At 46.9% G+C, this 19740-nt stretch overlaps 1 protein-coding gene across 1 annotated transcript in view; it reads right to left on the bottom strand.

Annotated features, from left to right (window-relative positions):
- COQ8B (coenzyme Q8B) overlaps positions 1 to 19740 on the bottom strand; it is an 83164-nt gene that overhangs the window by 42235 nt on the left and 21189 nt on the right. The window contains exons 7-9 of the mRNA XM_082263138.1: positions 13453 to 13538; positions 13209 to 13349; positions 1826 to 1907 (exon numbers count right to left, since the gene is read on the bottom strand). Coding sequence (XP_082119264.1) covers positions 1826 to 1907; positions 13209 to 13349; positions 13453 to 13538 — 309 coding nt within the window. The remainder of the gene's footprint in view (positions 1 to 1825; positions 1908 to 13208; positions 13350 to 13452; positions 13539 to 19740) is intronic.

Genomic DNA, 19740 nt, shown 5'->3' with positions numbered 1-19740 from the left:
GACCTGAACAACCTACTCTGCAGTCGAAGCCAGATTGGGATCTGGAACGGAGGGCTCATCCACAGTATCCGTAGCTTCCAACCACAGGTCCCAGACTATGTGGAATTTGTGTGGGCACCCCCTGTATTTGTAAACTGCTTTGTACAACGGTATCATTGAGTTCACAAGTGCCTTCCATTGGGACAATGGCTTTTTTTTTTAATAACAAACATGTCATACCTTCTCTGTGCGATGGTTTTGCAAAAAAGCAGCCCTGATTAAACTCTTCAGTGTGAAACTAAAGGAAACCGCTTCATTCATTGACACACACAGTGCAGCTTGGCCCCGCTGCTCTCATCAAGTCCAGTGAGAAGGTTCGTTCTGCACTCCTGTAACCCATTTTCAGCTGACGAGGGTTAAAGCCCGCTTTTGGCTGATGTCACTCAGCCAGTCCAGGCTTGGGAAAGATCCCGAATTAACAGTCAGGATCCACCCAGCTGCCTGAACCGGCAGCTGGCTTAGTCTCTCAGCGGGCCACTGGGAGACTGAGCCAGCCTCTCCACCCTCTCCAAAACCCTAGGCTCCAGGGAGCACAGGAGGGGCAGAGCAGAGACGGTGACTGACAGTGAACAGTTCTCTGCTCAGTGAAGACTTTGATTACTCAGTTCTGTCATAGAAGCGACAGGGGACAGATGCAGCGTTGGATCAATGCAGCATCCATCTAGGTGAGCATACATTTTATTTTCTCATGAAACCCAAACTTCTCTTTTAATGTAGAGAATACATTAAAGTGATTATGAAGTCTAAATTATTATTTTTTTTTATAAACAACAAACGTTTTACTTACCTGCTCTGTGCAGTTGGTCCAGATCCTCTTCTTGGGTCCCTCTTCACTGCTTCTAGCCCCTGCCCCTGTTGAGTGCCCCCACAGCAAGCAGCATGCGATGGGAGGTCCCGAGCCAAGCTGCAGCGCCATGTGTCCATTCAGACACGGAGCTGTGGCATTGCCCCACCCCCCTCTCTCCTGATTGGCTATCTGACTTTGATTGACGGCCGTGGAAGCCAATGGCGCCAAGGCTGTGTCTCATCCAATCAGGAGGGAGAGTCCCGGACAGTCGAGGGACTTGTGGACATCTCTGGAAAGAGACGGGGCTACACACCGAAGGCTTTTTATCTTAATGTAGGAGCACTTTAAAATGTTTTTTACCAGAGTTCCACTTTACCACTTCCCTCTAGATAAGAATAATAGTATACCACTTCCCTCTAGATAAGAATAATAGTATATCCTTTCTCGTTTACTGTCTTTATGTAGACAGAACATTTGGGTTTTTTCAAGAAAAAAGAAATCTGATTGCTCACATTGCAATACCTACATATTCCTCCTCTTTTCATCCATTTGCCCCCAATACTACATTTACTGGTATCAACACAAAGTCAATGCAGAACACAAAAAGGAAAGAATTTACAAAAACTGGAGCAGACAGAATCTAGAGCAGCTGTGCATAGTAACCAATCAACTTCTATTTTCAGCTTATTCAGTTAGGCTTTGAAAATAAAAGATAGAAGCTGATTGGCTGCCATGCACAGCTGCTCCAGTCTTTGCAAATTCCTACTAAAGAAGTTCAAAGTCAGTTCTGTATGGAAATGTTTTTTTAGGTAAAACAGTTTTGCTGTAATTGGGGCAACACGCGGCACAGTGACATCCATAGAAGACACATGATATATGATATTTACTCACTAACAGCAATCATTATATGAAATCTTGTGTGTTGTGTTAAAGGGTTTTAACTAATGGATGTACCACTTGTTACTCGGTTATGTAATACCATTGCAATAGAACTCTTACCATCAGGCAGAACGAGGCTCATCTTGAGGACGGAAAGTAGATTGTCCACATCACTCTTGATGCTCTGAGCAATTCCAGGATACTGAATGGGGAGACAATGGGAAACGGAATATAAGCTGTGCACAAAAAAAAAAAAAAAAAAAAAGAAGAGATAATAGTAGTAAAAAAGAACTACATTCATATTGTGTATTCCAACTAGTACATGGAATAATATGTACAATGGATTTTATGTGTGAAATAAAAACACATTAGTCTAATTGTATATATATATATATATATATATATATATATATATATATATATATATATATATATATATATATATATATATAATGCGGTACTTGACCTACTGATTACCAACAATACAGACCTGCTCAAGGATATAGAAACACGGGACAACTTAGGAAACAGTGACCATAGGTCAATTGGTTTCAGTATTAATTACAGTAATAGGAAGCACAAGGGTAATATAAGGACACTGAATTTCAAAAGAGCCAATTTCCCTAAACTGCGCTCGCTGCTAGAAAATATCAAATGGGATAGAACCCTGGGAACAAAGAACACAGAGGAAAAAATGGATTTTTGTAAGAACTTACCGTAAAATCCTTTTCTCTTAAGCTCATTGACAGACGTAGTCTTCTTGATTCTCAAGAGCTGGGTTATGTTGTCTCCGCAGGAGTAGGACTAGGCAGAATGACAAAACGTTCTGGCTCCACCCTAGGGGCAGTCCCTGAGGGTATATCCTCCCTCTCTCTGCTACAGGGAATCAGTTCTGTTTAAAGCAGTACAGAGAATTTAACCCAACCCAACTCAATGATAGAGGGGCGGGTACTACGTCTGTCAATGAGCTTAAGAGAAAAGGATTTTACGGTAAGTTCTTACAAAAATCCATTTTTCTCTATCGCTCATTGACAGACGTAGTCTTCTTGATTCTCAAGAGCTGGGACATCCAGAAGCAGTGCCACAAAATGAGGGGTGGGATTGACAGAATCAAATCCAATCTAGAAGGCCCAACCGGAGCCAACCAGAAGTATCAAAGGACTCATCGAGTAAACAGATGAGACCTACCCTCGAGGTAGACCAACAGTCTCCTCAAACAATGGCCTGCAGGAACCTTGCAGCCAGAAGAGGCATCTGACGATGCCATCACATAAACCTTATACAATATTGTAAAGGTATGAACCGACTACTAAACAATCGCCTTGAAAACCTGAACCACTGACGCCTGATGGCGGAAGGTCCAGGAAACTCTAAGCGCCCGAGTAGAATGCGCCTTAACAGGGAACGGGGGATCCCGACCCTTAGATAAAATAAGCCTATACCACCGTCTGTCTGATCCATCTAAAGATGGTCGCAGCAGAACAGGCAACCCTTTCTTAGGGCCATCCGTGATCACAAACAGTGAATCCGTCTTACAAATTGAATCCGTAGTATTCAAGTATATCCTGATCGCCCGAACTACATCCAAGGAATGCCATGCAATTCTCGAGGATGATTGGGCTAAGGACATAGGAAGGACAGTACACTGTCCTTAATCAATGAAACTTTTAAACCACCTTAGAAGGAAGGATGGATTCGGATGAAGAACAACCTTATCCCTATGAACCACCAGATCTGGGGAACAACAGGATAATGCAGCCAGTTCTGACACCCTGCGTGCAGAAGTGATAGCCACCAAGAAGACCACCTTCTGGGATAAAGTAGGCAAGGGAATCTCCCTGATATTTTCAAAGGGAGGTGTCTGAAGAACCGACAGCACCAAATTAAGATCCCAGGATGGTAACGGCGCGTGCACTGGCAGAGCCAGGTGTCGCACCCCCTGGATGAAATTCCGCACCAAGGAATGAGTAGACAAAAGCTTCTGAAAGAAGATAGCAAATGCTGAAACCAGACCCTTGATAGTACTCAAGGCCAGCTTCTGCTCAACTCCCTGTTGCAGAAAGCCAATATTCGGACTACCGAATAAAGATGTAGATGGAACCCAAGGGATTCACATCACACAATATAAGACTTCCATATACGATGATAATCTTTCTGGAAGTCGCTTTCCTTGTTTTAACTAGAGTAGGAATAACTGAAGCTGACAATCCCTTGTCCTTCAGCCCCTGGGCCTCAATAACGAGGCCGTTAAAAACCGGCGATCGTAAAGCAGGATGGAAGATCGGTCCCTGAGACAGTAGATCCTCCCTGAGAGGAAGTCTCCACGGGACGTCCGCCACCAGTCTGACCATGTCGGCGTACCAAGCTCGACGAGGCCAGTCCGGAGCTACCAGGATTACTGGGATTCCTTCCTCCTCTACCCTGCGAAGAAGTCTTGGCAGTAACGCGAGAGGAGGGAAGGCATATATTAGCTGGTATTGCCCCCACGGGGCGATCAGTGCGTCTGCGGTTTCTGCTAGAGGATCGCGGGAGCGAGCCACGAATCTCTGAACTTTCCTGTTGAATCGTGATGCCAACAGATCCACATCCGGGGTGCCCCACCGTAGGCACAACTGGTGGAAAACGTCTGGATGGAGGGACCATTCCCCCTGATCCAGGGTCTGACGGCTGAGATAATCTGCCTGCCAATTCTCCACCCCCGGAATGAACACCGCAGAGATTGCTGGAACAAATCGTTCCGCCCAGCGAAGAATGCAAGCCACTTCTTTGGCCGCTCCGACACTCTTGGTGCCCCCCTGGTGATTGACATAAGCCACGGCCGTGGCATTGTCCGACTGGATCCGAACCGGGCTGCCCTGGAGCTGCTCGGTCCAGTGAATCAGACAAAGTCTGATCGCTCTCAGTTCCAATACATTTATCGGTAACCTGGATTCTTCCGGGGACCAAAGTCCCTGGACAGATAACTGACCAAGAATTCCTCCCCATCCGGATAGACTGGCATCCGTGGTCACTATCGTCCAATATATTGGCAGAAATGACTTTCCCTGGCTGAGCATTGGAGACCGAAGCCACCAAACCAGAGACTCTCTGGTCTGTTTGCTCAATCGTATCTGATTGTCCAGGGATTCCGGATTCCGATTCCATCTGAGAAGAATCTCTTGCTGAAGAATTCGGGTATGGGACTGGGCAAATGGGACTGCTTCGAATGAAGCCACCATCAACCCCAGAACCCTCATGCAAGTCCGAAGGGAAGACCAGCTGTTGGACAGTAACAACTGGACTGCTGGTTGAATCTTTCGGAGTTTCCCTACCGGAAGAAAAACTCTTGTCCTGACTGTGTCTAGAATTAGACCCAGATATTCGAGCCTCTGGGTGGGAACCAGAAATGACTTTTGCTGGTTCACCAGCCACCCGAATTCCTGTAAAGAAATCATAGTAATTTCTATGTTTTGTAGCAAGGTCTGAGGAGACTCTGCATGAAGCAGAAGATCGTCTAGGTAACCTAGAATCGATATACCTCTTTGGCGCAGAAGTGCCAACATTGGGGCCAACACCTTTGTGAAGACCCGCGGAGCCGTGGCGAGACCGAAAGGTAACGCCACAAACTGATAGTGGTTCTCCTCTATGGAAAAGCGTAGAAAACGCTGATGTCCTGCGAAAATGGGAATGTGAAGATAGGCGTCCTTGATGTCTATGGACGCTAGGACATCCCCTGGATGCAGGAAGGCTGCTACCGTGCGAATGGACTCCATTCTGAATCTTCTTATGTTGACGAAAGAATTGAGTGCTCTTAAGTCCAGAATTGGAAGCACTTTGCCCTCTTTCCTGGGTATTGTAAACAGGTTTGAATAAAAACCTTGAAACCGTTCTGTCCAAGGAACGTGGACTACCACTCCTTGTTGTAGTAAATCTGTAAATGCTCTCCGCAGATCTTCTAAACGATCTGCGGATAGACGGATATTGGAAGGGAAGAATCGCGCCGGTGGGAGAGATCGAAACTCGATCTTGTACCCTGACCTTATGACTTCGCAAACCCATTTGTCCGGGATTCTGGAAAGCCATGGATCCGGGAACCGGCGAAGACGTCCCCCCACCCCAGTTATGGGTGGGGGCGCACCTTCAGGCTTTGGATGGTTTATCTTCAGGTCTGGAGGGGGCGGGCTTTTGCTTGCCCGACCAACGACCCCTGACGCCTCCTGCAGGAGCTTTGGAGGACTTAGTTTTTTCACCCGCTGGACGAAAAAACCTCTTGTGAGCAGAAAAAGAAGGCCCTCGTCTTTGACGAGTTCCTCTACCTTTAAAATTTTGCGGTAAAAAGGTGCTTTTTCCACCGGTGAGATCCTTAATGATCTCATCTAAGTTGGCTCCAAATAGACGCTCTCCTGAAAAGGGGATATTAGCCAATGCTTTTTTGGAACCTTGGTCGGCTAACCAACCTTTTAGCCACAGTGTACGCCTGAGAACCACTGCTGAGACTGATGCTCGCGCCATTAATGGAGTGGCGTCTAACGCCGCATCACATACAAACTGTAACCCCTGTATCATTTGTTCCAACAAATCTGATACCGCCTGAGGGACTTCTTCTAAGTCCCGGCGTAACCACTTGGTCCATTCAGTTACAGCCTGCGAAACCAGACCAATAGCAATTATTGGTCTGAAAGCTGATCCAATCAAGGAAAACATGGTGCGAGACATAGCTTCTATCTTGCGATCCACTGGATCTTTAAAAGACGGAGCGTCTTCTAAAGGAATAACCGTGGCTTTATTCAATCTAGCAATTGGTGAATCCACCACAGGTGGTTCTGTCCATTTCTTAATAAGGGTTTCCTCAAACGGATAACGCCTGTCAATGCGTTTAGAAATATTAAAAGTGCGTTTTGGCAGACGCCATTCTTCTACGATTGGATTGCCAAAACATTTGGGCAATGGAAAAACCTTCGCCACTTTGATGCGCTTTTTAGTCCCAAAAGGGATCTCAGTTTCAGCTATTTCTGATGGAATACCCTGTAACCTTAAAGTCTCTAGAACAGATACAATGAGTGCGTTTACCAACGCTTCCTCTCGGGCTATGGCGGATGCCGAAACATCCTCCTCACTGTCTGAAGAGACAGGACCCGAGACACCAATACCAGATGAAGTACCTGCAACTGCAGAAATAGGCTTAGAGTCTGAATCCGAAGTTTCAGATAATAAGGGGTTAGGCGGGGGTCGCTTTCTTGCGCCCTGTCCCTGACAAGCCACTTCCACCCGGGACACAAAAGTTTCCATAATAGCTGACAAAGATTCAATTGTCAATGGGGTGCTGGAGGATCCCGCAGACCCCTCGAGGGGATCCGGAGGAGATACATGAGTGGCAGGGTCCATGTTAATACAGGACACCTTTGCCAGAAAACACAAAAAAAACTTCTTTTTTTTTTTTTTTTTAAATAAAAAATACCTCTTTTTTTTTTTTATGTGTCTCCCCCTAGCGCAATAGCGCCCCTCAGAGTACCTGCTTCTCGATCCCAGAGAGAGAGAGAGGGACCCCCAAGGCTCACCAACCGATGCAGTGCAGTTTCCAACAAACTGCAGTCAGCGTCTGTCTTACACAGACTGGAAGGAGCTGTTTGCTTTTTCCCGGGTAGAAGGCGTGGCTCCGCCCCCTGTGTACGCCTTCCGGCGTTCCCAGCTCTCCACGAGGTAGCTGGGCTCACAAAACATGGCCGCCCCCATAGAAGAGACATAAGACTCCAAAAACATGGCGGCCGGCGTGACCTGAGGACATACATGCATTCGGTCTACGGCAAAATGGCGGCGGACCGCCGATATCGTCTTCCCAGCACATCCACCTGCTAAGAGATGATATATGGATCTGCAGAGATACACTGCACATAAGGTAGGATTACACCTCCTATGTCTGCTGTAATGTTACAGTCTGCTGGGTAGAGTGTTGAACCAAGTCCACTTCCCACAAACACATGCTGTATTACAAGGGGGACTTGTAAGTATCAGATATATACTGACCATATATGGAGGGGCCCATAATATATACTGCCTCATAATGAGGAAAAAAGGGAACGTTTACTCACCATACCGAACCGACAGGCACCCTCTCTTCACAATACCCTCTCCACCGGGGTGGGGGTTTGTGGACGCCTCGACTCTCTGGTACCTGGCGTCCAAGCGAGCTTTTAACTCGCAAAGTCAGTCTCTTTACTGGGACTCCGTCGCGGCCGACTCAGCGCACTGGTCTGCACGCGCTCTTAGGCAGAAACCGGGGTGACCACTGGATCTCAACATCCAGCCCGTCGCCCGGCCCCGCATACTTACTTGAATATGTCGCGGCCGACCAAGCGCAATGCCATGGTCTGCGCGCGCTCGTAGGCCGGCTGGGGTGACCACAAGTGTCGCCCAGTCCGGCATTTTTGCTTGAAGATCTCACAGGAAAAAAACACTGGAGAAAACTACCTAAAAAATGTCTTTTTCTTAAAGAAAAAAAAGTCTTGCCAGGACCAAAAGATCCCAGCAAGGAACTTAGGTCCTTACTCCTGACTAGACAGAAAAAAACTGATTCCCTGTAGCAGAGAGAGGGAGGATATACCCTCAGGGACTGCCCCTAGGGTGGAGCCAGAACGTTTTGTCATTCTGCCTAGTCCTACTCCTGCGGAGACAACATAACCCAGCTCTTGAGAATCAAGAAGACTACGTCTGTCAATGAGCGATAGAGAAAATGGGAGTGCTTCAAGAGCATACTTAAGGGGATTGGCCAGTGCATTCCAAAGGGAAATACATTTAAAAGAGCAAAACTAAACCCTGGGTGGCTAAACACCAACATAAAAATGTATATTAATGCTAAAGAAAAGGCCTTCAAAAAATACAAGACTGAGGGGTCATTGGCAGCATTTAAGCATTACAAAGAGTGTAATAAGAAATGTAAAGATGAAATCAGGGCGGCTAAAATAGAACACGAGAGACATATAGCGGAGGAGAGTAAAAAGAACCCCAAGAAGTTCTTTAAGTATATAAACAGTAAGAAAGCGAGGCCAGAACACATTGGCCCCATAAAAGAGGACAAAGGAAATATGGCCACTGAGGACAGAGAAAAGGCGGAAGTGTTAAATAATTTCTTCTCTTCAGTCTTCACAAAAGAATCGGGGGGCTACACGAACCCAGCTTGTAAGGCCGAACTAAATAATACACCTCAGGAAGTGCCGCCATGGCTAACAGAAGATAGACAGCTAGAGAAACTTAACATAAATAAATCCCCGGGACCGGATGGCTTGCACCCAAGGGTTCTTAATGAGCTCAGCCAGGTGATTGCCAGACCATTATTCTTGATCTTTAAGGATAGTTTACAGACGGGTATGGTGCCAGCTGATTGGAAAAAAGCCAACGTGGTACCAATATTTAAAAAGGGGCCGAGATGTATCCCGGGTAACTATAGGCCGGTCAGCCTAACATCTGTAGTCTGCAAGATTTTGGAGGGGATGTGAAGGGACCACATACAAGACTTTAGTAATGAAAATGGTATTATAAGTAGTAATCAGCATGGATTCATGAAAAATCGTTCTTGCCAAACCAATCTATTAACCTTCTACGATGAAGTGAGCTGCCACCTAGATAAAGGAAAGCCTGTGGATGTGGTGTATCTGGACTTTGCAAAGGCCTTTGACACCGTTCCCCACAAACGCTTACTGTACAAACTAAGGAAGGTAGGTATGGACCATAAGGTGAGTACCTGGATAGAGAACTGGCTCCAGGGGAGAGTCCAGAGGGTGATGATTAATGGGGAGTACTCGGATTGGGCGGGTGTGGAAAGTGGGGTCCCCCAGGGTTCGGTCCTGGGACCAATCCTGTTTAATTTATTTATAAATGATCTAGAGGATATCTAGTACAATATCAGTATTTGCGGATGATACTAAACTAAGCATGCCAATATCTTCTATGCAGGATGTGGAAACCTTGCAAGCGGACCTGAACAAAATAACCAAAATAACGGGGTGGGCAACTACATGGCAGATGAGGTTTAATGTTGAAATATGTAAAGTAATGCACCTGGGGGCCAGAAACCAGAAAGCAAGCTACTCACTAGGGGGGGGGGGGGAACCTCTGGGTGAGTCTAGGATGGAAAAAGACTTGGGGGTACTGGTAGACAACAGGCTTGGCAGTGGTATGCAATGCCAAGCCGCTGCAAGCAAAGCCAACAGAATACTGGGATGTATAAAAAAGGGGATTCACTCCAGAAATAAAGAGATTATTCTCCCACTATACAAGACTCTGGTCCGGCCACATCTGGAGTATGCTGTCCAGTTCTGGGCACCGGTCCTCAGGAAGGATGTGCTGGAACTGGAGAAAGTCCAGAGAAGGGCAACAAAAATAATTAGGGGAATGGAGGACATCAGCTATGAGGATAGGCTACAAGCACTGAACTTATTCTCTCTGGAGAAGAGACGATTGAGGGGGGATATGATATCAATGTACAAATACTGTACTGGCGACCCTAGCATAAGGAACAAACTATTCAGAGAAAGGAGATACAATAAGACACGTGGCCAATCACTAAAACTAGAGGAAAGGCGGTTTATCCTTAAAGTGCATAAGGGGTTCTTTACTGTAAGAGCGGTAAGGATGTGGAATTCTCTTCCACAAGCAGTCGTATCAGCAGGGAGCATTGATAGTTTCAAAAAACTAGTAGATGGGCACCTTAGAGACCACAACATACAGGGGTATACGATGTACGGTTAAAAGCAAACACACACACACACACACACACATCATAGGTTGAACTGGATGGACTGATGTCTTTTTTCAACCTCACTAACTATGTAACATTATATATATATATACACATATACACACACACACATAAAAAAATTGGTAAATGTACTATAAGATCTGGCTAACATACAGTGCCTTGAAAAAGTATTCATACCCCTTGAAAAATTGTTCATTTTCTCATGTTACAACCAAAAACATAAATGTATTTTATTGGGATTTTATGTGAGAGACCAACACAAAGTGGCACATAATTGTGAAGTGGAAGGAAAATGATAAATGGTTTTCAAAATTATTTACAAATCAATATCTGCAAAGTGTGGCGTGCATTTGTATTCACCCCCCTGAGTCAATACTTAGTAGAACCTCCCTGTAGTTAAATCTGCAAGTCTTTTTGGGGATGTCTCTACCAGCTTTGAACATTTAAGAGTGAAAGTTTCTCCATTCTTCTTTGCAAAATAGCTCCAGCTCTGTCAGATTGGATGGAGAGCATCTGTGAACAGCAATTTTCAAGTCTTGCCACAGATTCTCAATTGGATTTAGGTCTTGACTTTGACTGGACCATTCTAACACATGAGTATGCTTTGGATCTAAACCATTCTATCGTAATTCTGGTTGTATGTTTGGGGTTGATGTCCTGCTGGAAGGTGAACCTCCGCCCTACTCTCAATTTTTTTGCACACTTTAACAAGTTTTCTTCTAAGATTGCCCTGTATTTGGCTCCATCCGTCTTCCCATCAACTCTGACCAGCTTCCCTGTCCCTGCTGAAGAAAAGCATCCCCACATGATGCTGCCACCACCATGTTTCACATTGGGGATAGTGTGTTGAGGGTGATGTGCAGTGTTAGTTTTCCGCCACACAACGTTTTGATTTTAGGCCAAAAAGTTAAATTTTAGTCTCATCTGACCAGAGCACCTTCTTCCACGTGATTGCTGTGTCCCCCACATGGCTTCTCACAAACTGGAAATGGGACTTCTTATGGCTTTCTTTCAACAAGGACTTTCTTCTTGTCACTCTTCCATAAAGGCCAGATTTGTGGGAGTGCACGACTATTAGTTGTCCTGTGGACAGATTCTCCCACCTGGGCTGTGGATCTCTGCAGCTCCTCCAGAGTTACCATGGGCCTCTAGGCTACTTCTCTCATTAATGCTCTCCTTGCCCGGCCGATCAGTTTTAGGTGGACGGCCATGTCTTGGTAGGTTTGCAGTTGTGCCAAACTTTTTCCATTCTCAAATGATGGATTTAACAGTGCTCCGTTAGATGTTCAAAGCTTACGATATTTGTTTTTTTATAACCTAACCCTGCTTTAAACTTCTCCACAACTTTATTCCTGACCGTCTGGTGTGTCCCTTGGCCTTGATGATGCTGTTTGTTCACTAATATTCTCTAGCAAATCTCTGAGGGCTTCACAGAACAGCTGTATTTACACTAAGATTAAAATTACAAACAGGTGGACTCTAATTATGAAGTGACTTCTGAAGGCATTTGGTATCAGAGTAAATGGGGCTGAATACAAATGCACGCCACACTTTTCAGATATTTGTAAAACAATTTGAAAACCATTTTTATTTTCCTTATTTATGTGCCACTTTGTGTTGGCCTATTACTGAAAATTCCAAGAAAATACATTTATGTTTTTGGTTGTAACATAACAAAATGTGGGTATTAATTCTTTTTTAAGGCACTGTAACCATTTTTCTGTCTTTACATTATTTTTCCCAAAAGGTTCTGCAGAAATTATACTGGTAGTCAAAGGTTGTAGCAGTTCGGTTTTACTGACTTACAAAGTGAACCCACAGGGCAACCTAGGCAGGGGCCATGTGCCACGGTATGTTCCAGGGGGACAGCTACAACCTTCAAGCTCCTGAAGTAAACCAGACGGATAGTACAGTTGGTGAAAGCTGCTGCGCACATGTCTGTCTATAAGACGTTCAGCTGGACCCAAACAGGCATTGGTGCGCATGCCCAGGCACATTACTGGGTATACAGGAAGAAATGTGCGTATGCGCGTACGTGAATGCACGCACGCATTTGGCGCCAAACGCCCTATTTAAGCGGAGCAGTGACAGGAGAACATTGCTGAGTGGTCTTACAGCTTGTTCCCGTTTACCTGTGCCCTGAACTGCTTCTGGATTACCCATACTGACCCAGCTTACCCTTGACTCTCCTTTGGATTTCTGCCTGCCTACCTGTGACCCCAGCCTGTGTTTGACCCTGCTCCTGTCTTTATGCCTTTGTAACTTGCTGCCAGATTGTGTACCGACTTTGGCTTGTATCCTGACTATGCTTCCGACTCCCGTTCCTGTACCCGCGCTGACCAGCTGTTGACGACTCCTTGGCTTGTTTTCCGGCTTCGCTCCTGCCTTCTCATCCAGCATCACAGAGTTCCAGTTCCAGGTGCTCATCCGGTGATCCACAGCCATCAGTCTCCTGTCCAGGCACCACCTGCTATACCGGCCCTCATGCCACTCTGTGTCCTACACCGCCTGTCATCTCTACCAGGGGTGTTGGACAGGAGGTGCAAGAGAAGCCCCCTCTACAGCTCGATCTCCACCAGGTACGCGATACTGTCACCACACAAGGAAGGATTTACTCATTGGAAGTTTGTATCTGATGCGGTAGGCTATGCCAGTACAGACAGAGGCAGTTTCTATGTATCTTTTGCTAATCCATATCAATAGAAGGGACAAAGTGTTGCTACTGTGCCTACGACCCCATTCTGCCTTCATTTATCTCAGTAAACTCACCTGAATCTTCATAGCCACCTCCCGCCCATCCAGCAGCCTTGCGAGGTGTACCTGACCAATAGAGGCTGCTGCAAAGGGTCGCTCCTCAAAATATGCCAGTTTGTCTCTCCAGCCTGAGCCCAACTCCTCCTCTAGGACTCTCTGTGGAAACAAAGGAACAAAGGTCCCCATTATCCTTCTGGACATTATCCTCATGGATATTAACTAAAATTTGCAGTAAACCTGGAATTAGGGCCACACTCACCGTCATCTGCCAGACTGGCATATAATCTGCACTCTGTCTCACCCTCTCAAATATCTTCTGCAGCTGAGGGCTAATGAAACTATTATCTGTGGAATTAAACAGACACAAAAATGATAAATATATTTTATTGACCTAAATATTCAAGAAGCAGCAGGAGAGGCTCAAAAAGAAAATAACAGAATAAATGAAAGAGGAGCAGGGAGATCCTTGCACTACAGGTCCTCATGTGCAGCTTTCTTTCCAACAAGGAGAACAATGAGTGCATACCTCCCAACCATCCCTGATTCGCTGGGACCATCCCGGAATTTGATCCATGTCCCAGCGAATCAGGGCTGAGTCCCAGAATGCTGTGGTTTGTGCAGGGTGTCTGGGAGCCCACAAGCTGTAAGTAAAACTTCGTACGGCAGCCGCATCTCTCCTCGCCGGCTGCCGCATCTCTCCTACACTGTTTGAATGGGGCTGATCTGCAGGTCTGTAATTAATTATTAGTACATTAGACTTAAGAGTGGCGGGGGACATGGGAAGAGGTGAAGAGGGGAGGGGGGAGCCTAAAAAGTTTACTTGGAGTGATATTGGGGGGGGGGGGGGGAGAATATATGCTAGGGGGCACTTTAGAATCGGAGAGGACTTGTGCTAGAAAGGAGGTTGGATATGAAATCCTTCCCCCCCCTCACTCCCCCAGCACAAGTCTTCTCCTCTCCCAAACAGTGGCGGCGCGTGACTTTGAGGTCATGGTACAGGCATGGCACAGGTGATGGTACAGGAGATGGTATAGGTGATGGCACAGGTGATGGTATAGGCATGGCACAGGTCATGCGGCTTCAATTACTTACCTGCTCTCCTGGGCTGGCTCGACCGTGACACTCCACACTCACACTGCCTGCGGCTGCGAGACGTCCACAGCGCTGCTCCTCTCTTCTTCGTTCTGACGGCAGCGGGAACCGGCGGGAAGGTGAGCGCTGCTCCTCTCTCTCCTCGAGTCCTCACAGCGGCAGGAACCGTCGGGAAGGTGAGCGCTGCTCCTCTCCTCCTCTTCGTTCTTCTGAGGCTGAGTCGGCTGATGGTGGTGGGATTCGGGAACCGGCGGGAAGGTGAGCGCTGCGCCTGCTCCTCTCCTCGAGTCCTCTTCGTTCGGGAACCGACGGAGATCGGGCGGTGACGGTGAGTGACTGACGCACGCACTGGCACCGCCCCCAACGACGTCAGCAGGGATGTCCTGAATCATGATTGGTCCAGGCTGGAGTCTGGACCAATCATGATCCAGGACAGGACTACTGGGGAGTGCCGGGGTGCATTGCTTGCGCCCCGGTGACGCCCAGAACGGCCGCCAATCGGCACCTCTGCCTGGGCCCACGTGGGATGCCAAACCCCCCCACAGCCAGCAATAAGTCTGGCGCCCCATAGTGGACAACATGGAAATTTTTTTTTTTTCTTTATGATTGGGGGGGCGGCGCCCCTGCTCCCCCTATCAATCGGCTGCCACTGCTCCCAAAGCACACTCTAGCACATATTCTTCCCCCCTCCCCCCAAATCAAAGACATGCCAATTACCACAGAGGAGACAGCCCCAGGCATCCCACAAAAGATGAGAAAAAGATGAGATGCAATATCCCAAACGACTGCCCCCTGCCACGCAAGTTAGCGGGGCCAAGTGTGGGCTCCAGGACACAAACTGGTTCACACCATGAATCACACAGGAACGTGCTATGCGTTCCACATGTGACCAGGGGGCAGTGTGATTTTAGCCCATTCATTTGAATGGGTTGAAATTACACCAGACCACACCAAAAGTAGTGCATGCACTACTTTTAAAAACGCACAGCAACTGGATAGCATGGTATTACTGTACCATGTGAGCAAACACACTGCATTTGTGACCGACATTTGGGGTGACATTAACATTGAAACCTGCTGTAGATCATAACTGCAATGAGTCTTCAGTGGGGTGCGGGAAACAAGCATGGAACGCAGATGAGGGAGGAGGGGGGGGGGAGGATTTGTGCTGAGAAGAGGGAAAAAAGGATTACACTGGGTACACTGGGAGGAGAAGGATTTGTGCTAGAAGAGGGATTTGAAGGGGGGTGGGAGTGTGCTTGACGGGGAAGAGAATTTTTGCTGGGAGAATAAATGTGAGTTTCTTTTTGTGCTGGGAAGGGGGATCGGAGGGAAAGAGGATTTGTACTGAAATGGGGGTTGTGCTGGGACTAGAGGAGTGGAGGAGGATTTATTCTGAAAGGGGTACTGGCGGGTGCGGGGGGGGGGGGGTGAGGGATTTGTGCTGTGAGGTGGAACTGGGGGGCATGGGAATACCTTGAGGGCAGGGACTGATGTGAATGTGCAATGTATATGTAAAGCAGTGCGTAAATTGACAGCGCTATACAAGTACCTGAAATAATAATAATAATAATAATAATAATAATAATAATAATAATAAGTGGTAGAATAGGGAAGAAGGGGTCATTTTTCAGGGACTGGGGATTTGGGGAGGGTGGAGAAGGACTTATGCTGATAAAGAGGGAAGAAGATTTGTGTAGGATGATTTGTTCTTGGAGGAGAAGGAGAGAGAATTTGTACTGGGGGGAGGGGGGGGCAGATTAGTGCAGTTTTATTTTGGAGGGGAGGGAGTGTGATTTTTTTTTTTTTTTTTTTGCTGAAAGGAGAGGATTGCTTGTGGGATGGGGATTTTGACCTACATGCCCCTGACTCCTTCACTTTTTGTTTTGTACGCCTGAGTCTTACTATGCATTACACATTCCACTCCCCTGCTGTCTGTGTGTCATGTACTCCTAAACCCAGCACCAACTACAGTCCTCCTCTGTGCATTACATACCCCTGATCCTTAGCCACTTTACCTCCGCTCACATGGAGGCTACTGCGGCACTTTGCCACGATCCCGTCCAGCGACGTAGACCTACGGCGCTCGCGCGCCGCCGGAGGCGCGCTCCCGCTGTTTTCATTCACAGCGGGAGTCGGGCCAGGGGAGGAGCAGCGGCGATCGCCGCTGCTCTTACCCGATCATCGGGGATCGAGTCTGGAGATCCGCCCGCTGTGTGTAAACACAGCAGGCGGATCTCCATAGTGACAGGGAGTGACAGATCGGAGTGTTCAGCATAGCTGGACATCCGATCTGTCCCTGTCTCACAAAGTCACCTCCCCCCCCACACGTCAGTAAGCACCAGGCATACATTAACCCCTCCCTCTCCAATAAAATTAACCCCTTCACTGCCAGTGTCATTTTTACAGTAACAGTGCATATATATAGCACTGATTACTGCAGTAATGTCACTGGTACCCCCAAAAGTGTCAAAAATGTCAGTCAAGGGTCTGATCTGTCCGCCGCAATGTCGCAGTCCCGCAAAAAAAAAAAAAAAAAAAAAAAAAAAAATCGCAGTTCGCGCCATTACACGTTAAAAAAAAAAAACACCAAAAATGACAGAAATCTTTCCCGTAGTTAGTAAATGCAATAACTTTTGCGCAAACCAATCAAAATACGCTTATCGTGATTTTTTTTTTACCAAACATAGGTAGCAGAAAACAAATTGGCCAAAAATTTAAAAAAAAATTTGATTTTTACATTTTTTTGGGGGGGAATTTCATATAAAAAAAATGTGAAAAATATTGTTATTTTTTCAAAATAAACGCTCTTTTTTTGTTTATAGCGCAAAAAGTAAAAAATCGCACAGGTGATCAAATACCACCAAAAGAAAGCTCTGTTTGTGGGAAAAAAAGGACGTAAATTTTGTTTGAGTACGGCGTCGCACGACCGCGCAATTGTCAGTTAAAGTCGCACAGCGCCAAATCGCAAAAAGTGGCCTGGATGGAAGACAGCAAAATCCTCCGGTGGTAAAGTGGTTAAACACACCCTGGACCCCTGCCCTCTGCGTTACGTATTTTAAACCAGACACTGACTGCAGCACTCTCCAACCCCTGTGCTCGGCTTTACACACCCCTGTACTATATACACAATACTGTACAGTACATACTTCTCACCAAAGTGTCTATCGTCTCAACAGCTGCTGGTTGCTATGCAGTCCCTGATTATTTTAATGAAGTTCTTCTTTAAGGTAGGCTCAGACAAAGCAATCTAAACATATTTTATACAAGGAAGCCTGGGTTTTGTTTAACCACATACTTTAAGCCCTCCCATGACTAAGCGATTGGTAATGCCCACATTTTGCCGTGGCGCGTCGCAGACCTTAGTCCTCCTCCAGTGTCCCTCATTCTGAAGGTCAAAAGTTGGGAGGTATGCGAGTGCCACAATGGTAACATAATCAACCCTAACTCCAAATCTTGGGAGACTAGCAGTCAAGAAGCAGTAGTGATGATCTTACACTTCTGATATAAAGCTATGGAGGCTCATAGTGCAGAAAGTGCACGGCTATTTCTGAGGAGGAATTCAAGACAAAAATACTTACTGCTTGGGCACAATAACATTGCTAAATGTTCCCTACTAGGTAGCAAATCTTAAAGGGAAGGTTTACCTTTAGCAGAGTTAATGCCAAAGAGCTCAATTTTGGTCTTATTTGACCACAGCACTTTCTCCCAATCCTTCTCTGAATCATTTAGATCAGGCATGTCCAACCTGCGGCCTGGGGACCGCATGCGGCAAACTGCCCCCCCCCCCCCCCCCGACAATTTTTTTTTTTGTTCGCTGGGGAGGAAGGAAGTCAAGTCGGGGGCACGGCCACAGAGACAGCCTCGGAGGGGATCATCCACTAGTTGTGTTAAATAAGTGCTGGGGGGGGGCGGCAGCACGGGAAGGGTGCAGCGGTGTTTTATTACTTATATACCTTAACTAATAGTATATATTTTATATGCGGCCTGAGAAAATTTCTCTACACTCAGTGTGGCCCAGAGAAGCCAAAAGGTTGGACACCCATGATTTAGATGCTTACTGGCATGACTGTAAATGTGCCTTCTTGAGGAGGGGGACTCACCGTGTTTGGAGGAAGAAAAATGCTGGCAATCTCCCAAAAAACACCATCCCTACAATCAATCAAGGAGCTGGAAACATTATACTTTGGGGCGGTGTCTCTGCTATAGGTACAGACCTTTGCTGCATTGAGGGGGCAATGGACAGGGCCAATGTTCCCCCTAAAGTGCGCGCATGCACGGACGCGCAGTGAAATGTATGGTCCCGCGCAAGCAGCTATGTAGACCGAGCACCTATTTAGACAGCGCAGACGTGGCGGCCGGGGAGCAGAGCGTGCGCCCCGAGAGCACGCCCATTGTGTGACAAAAGCGAATGAAAATTCGCTATTGTCACATGCATCCTCCTCCTGGCCAATCAGTTAGCGGGTCCTCCCACTTCCTGATTGGCCAACTTCATGCCATTGGCCGAGGAGGAGGCGCCGGGACTCGGGAGGACGGAGATGCGGGAAGCCGGGGACTGAAGAGTGACCGGACCGTCCGTGAGGTAAGTGCACTGGGGGGGGGGGGGGGGGCTCGCTCGCGGGGGCCAAGTCACTCACGGCTGATGGTCAAACACCAGAAGATCCACTCAGCCAGGAGGCATCGCTGGAAGTGCTGGGGAGAGCGGAGTATTGCTGCCATCGTACCCAGGGATATCAGAGCTCTCGCTTGGAACGTCCTACTCCTCACTCCATGCAGGTCAGGCAATGCCACGCCCCAATCATCTTTTTACAGTACTGTAATGTAGCCCAGTTAATATTCTTTTAAACAAAAACAGTTCCACAATAGAAGAGGTAGCCTACCCCTATTAAGGGGCCAGATGGCATTTCATGCTGTGACTTGTAGTTCCACAATAGCTGAGGTTCCCTTCCCCTAGTATAGGGCCAGCTGGCAGGTAATGCTGTGATTTTTAGTTCCACAACATCCTAGGTAGCCTGCCCCTGGTAAAGGGCCAGCTGGCAGGTTAAGCTGTGACTTGTAGTTCTACAATAAATGAGGCTGCCTACCCTAAGTATGGGGCCAGCTGGTAAGTCATGCTGTGACTTGTACTTCCATAATGGCTGACGTAGCCTACCCCTGTATAGGACCAGCTGGTAGGTTATGCTGTGACTTGTAGTTCCACAATGGCTGAGGTAGCCCATCCCTGCTATAGGACCAGCTGGCATGCTGTGACTTGTAGTTCCATGGCAGTGGGCTAGTCCAGCAATGAGTGTCACCTATTGAACATTTATTATTACTATTACCTTTAGACTGAGCAATTTCATCAAAAATTGTATATTGTCACAAAAAGTGCATGTTGCCATTAACTAGTGGGCTATAGTTTGATAGAATATTAGTAAATCGTATTAACTGTTCACAACCAATTTTTCAGTATAGT

Source organism: Pelophylax lessonae (genome assembly GCF_965119305.1).
Source record: "Pelophylax lessonae genome assembly, chromosome: 7".
Taxonomy (NCBI): Eukaryota; Metazoa; Chordata; class Amphibia; order Anura; family Ranidae; genus Pelophylax; species Pelophylax lessonae.
This window is presented reverse-complemented; position numbering and strand designations above follow the sequence as displayed.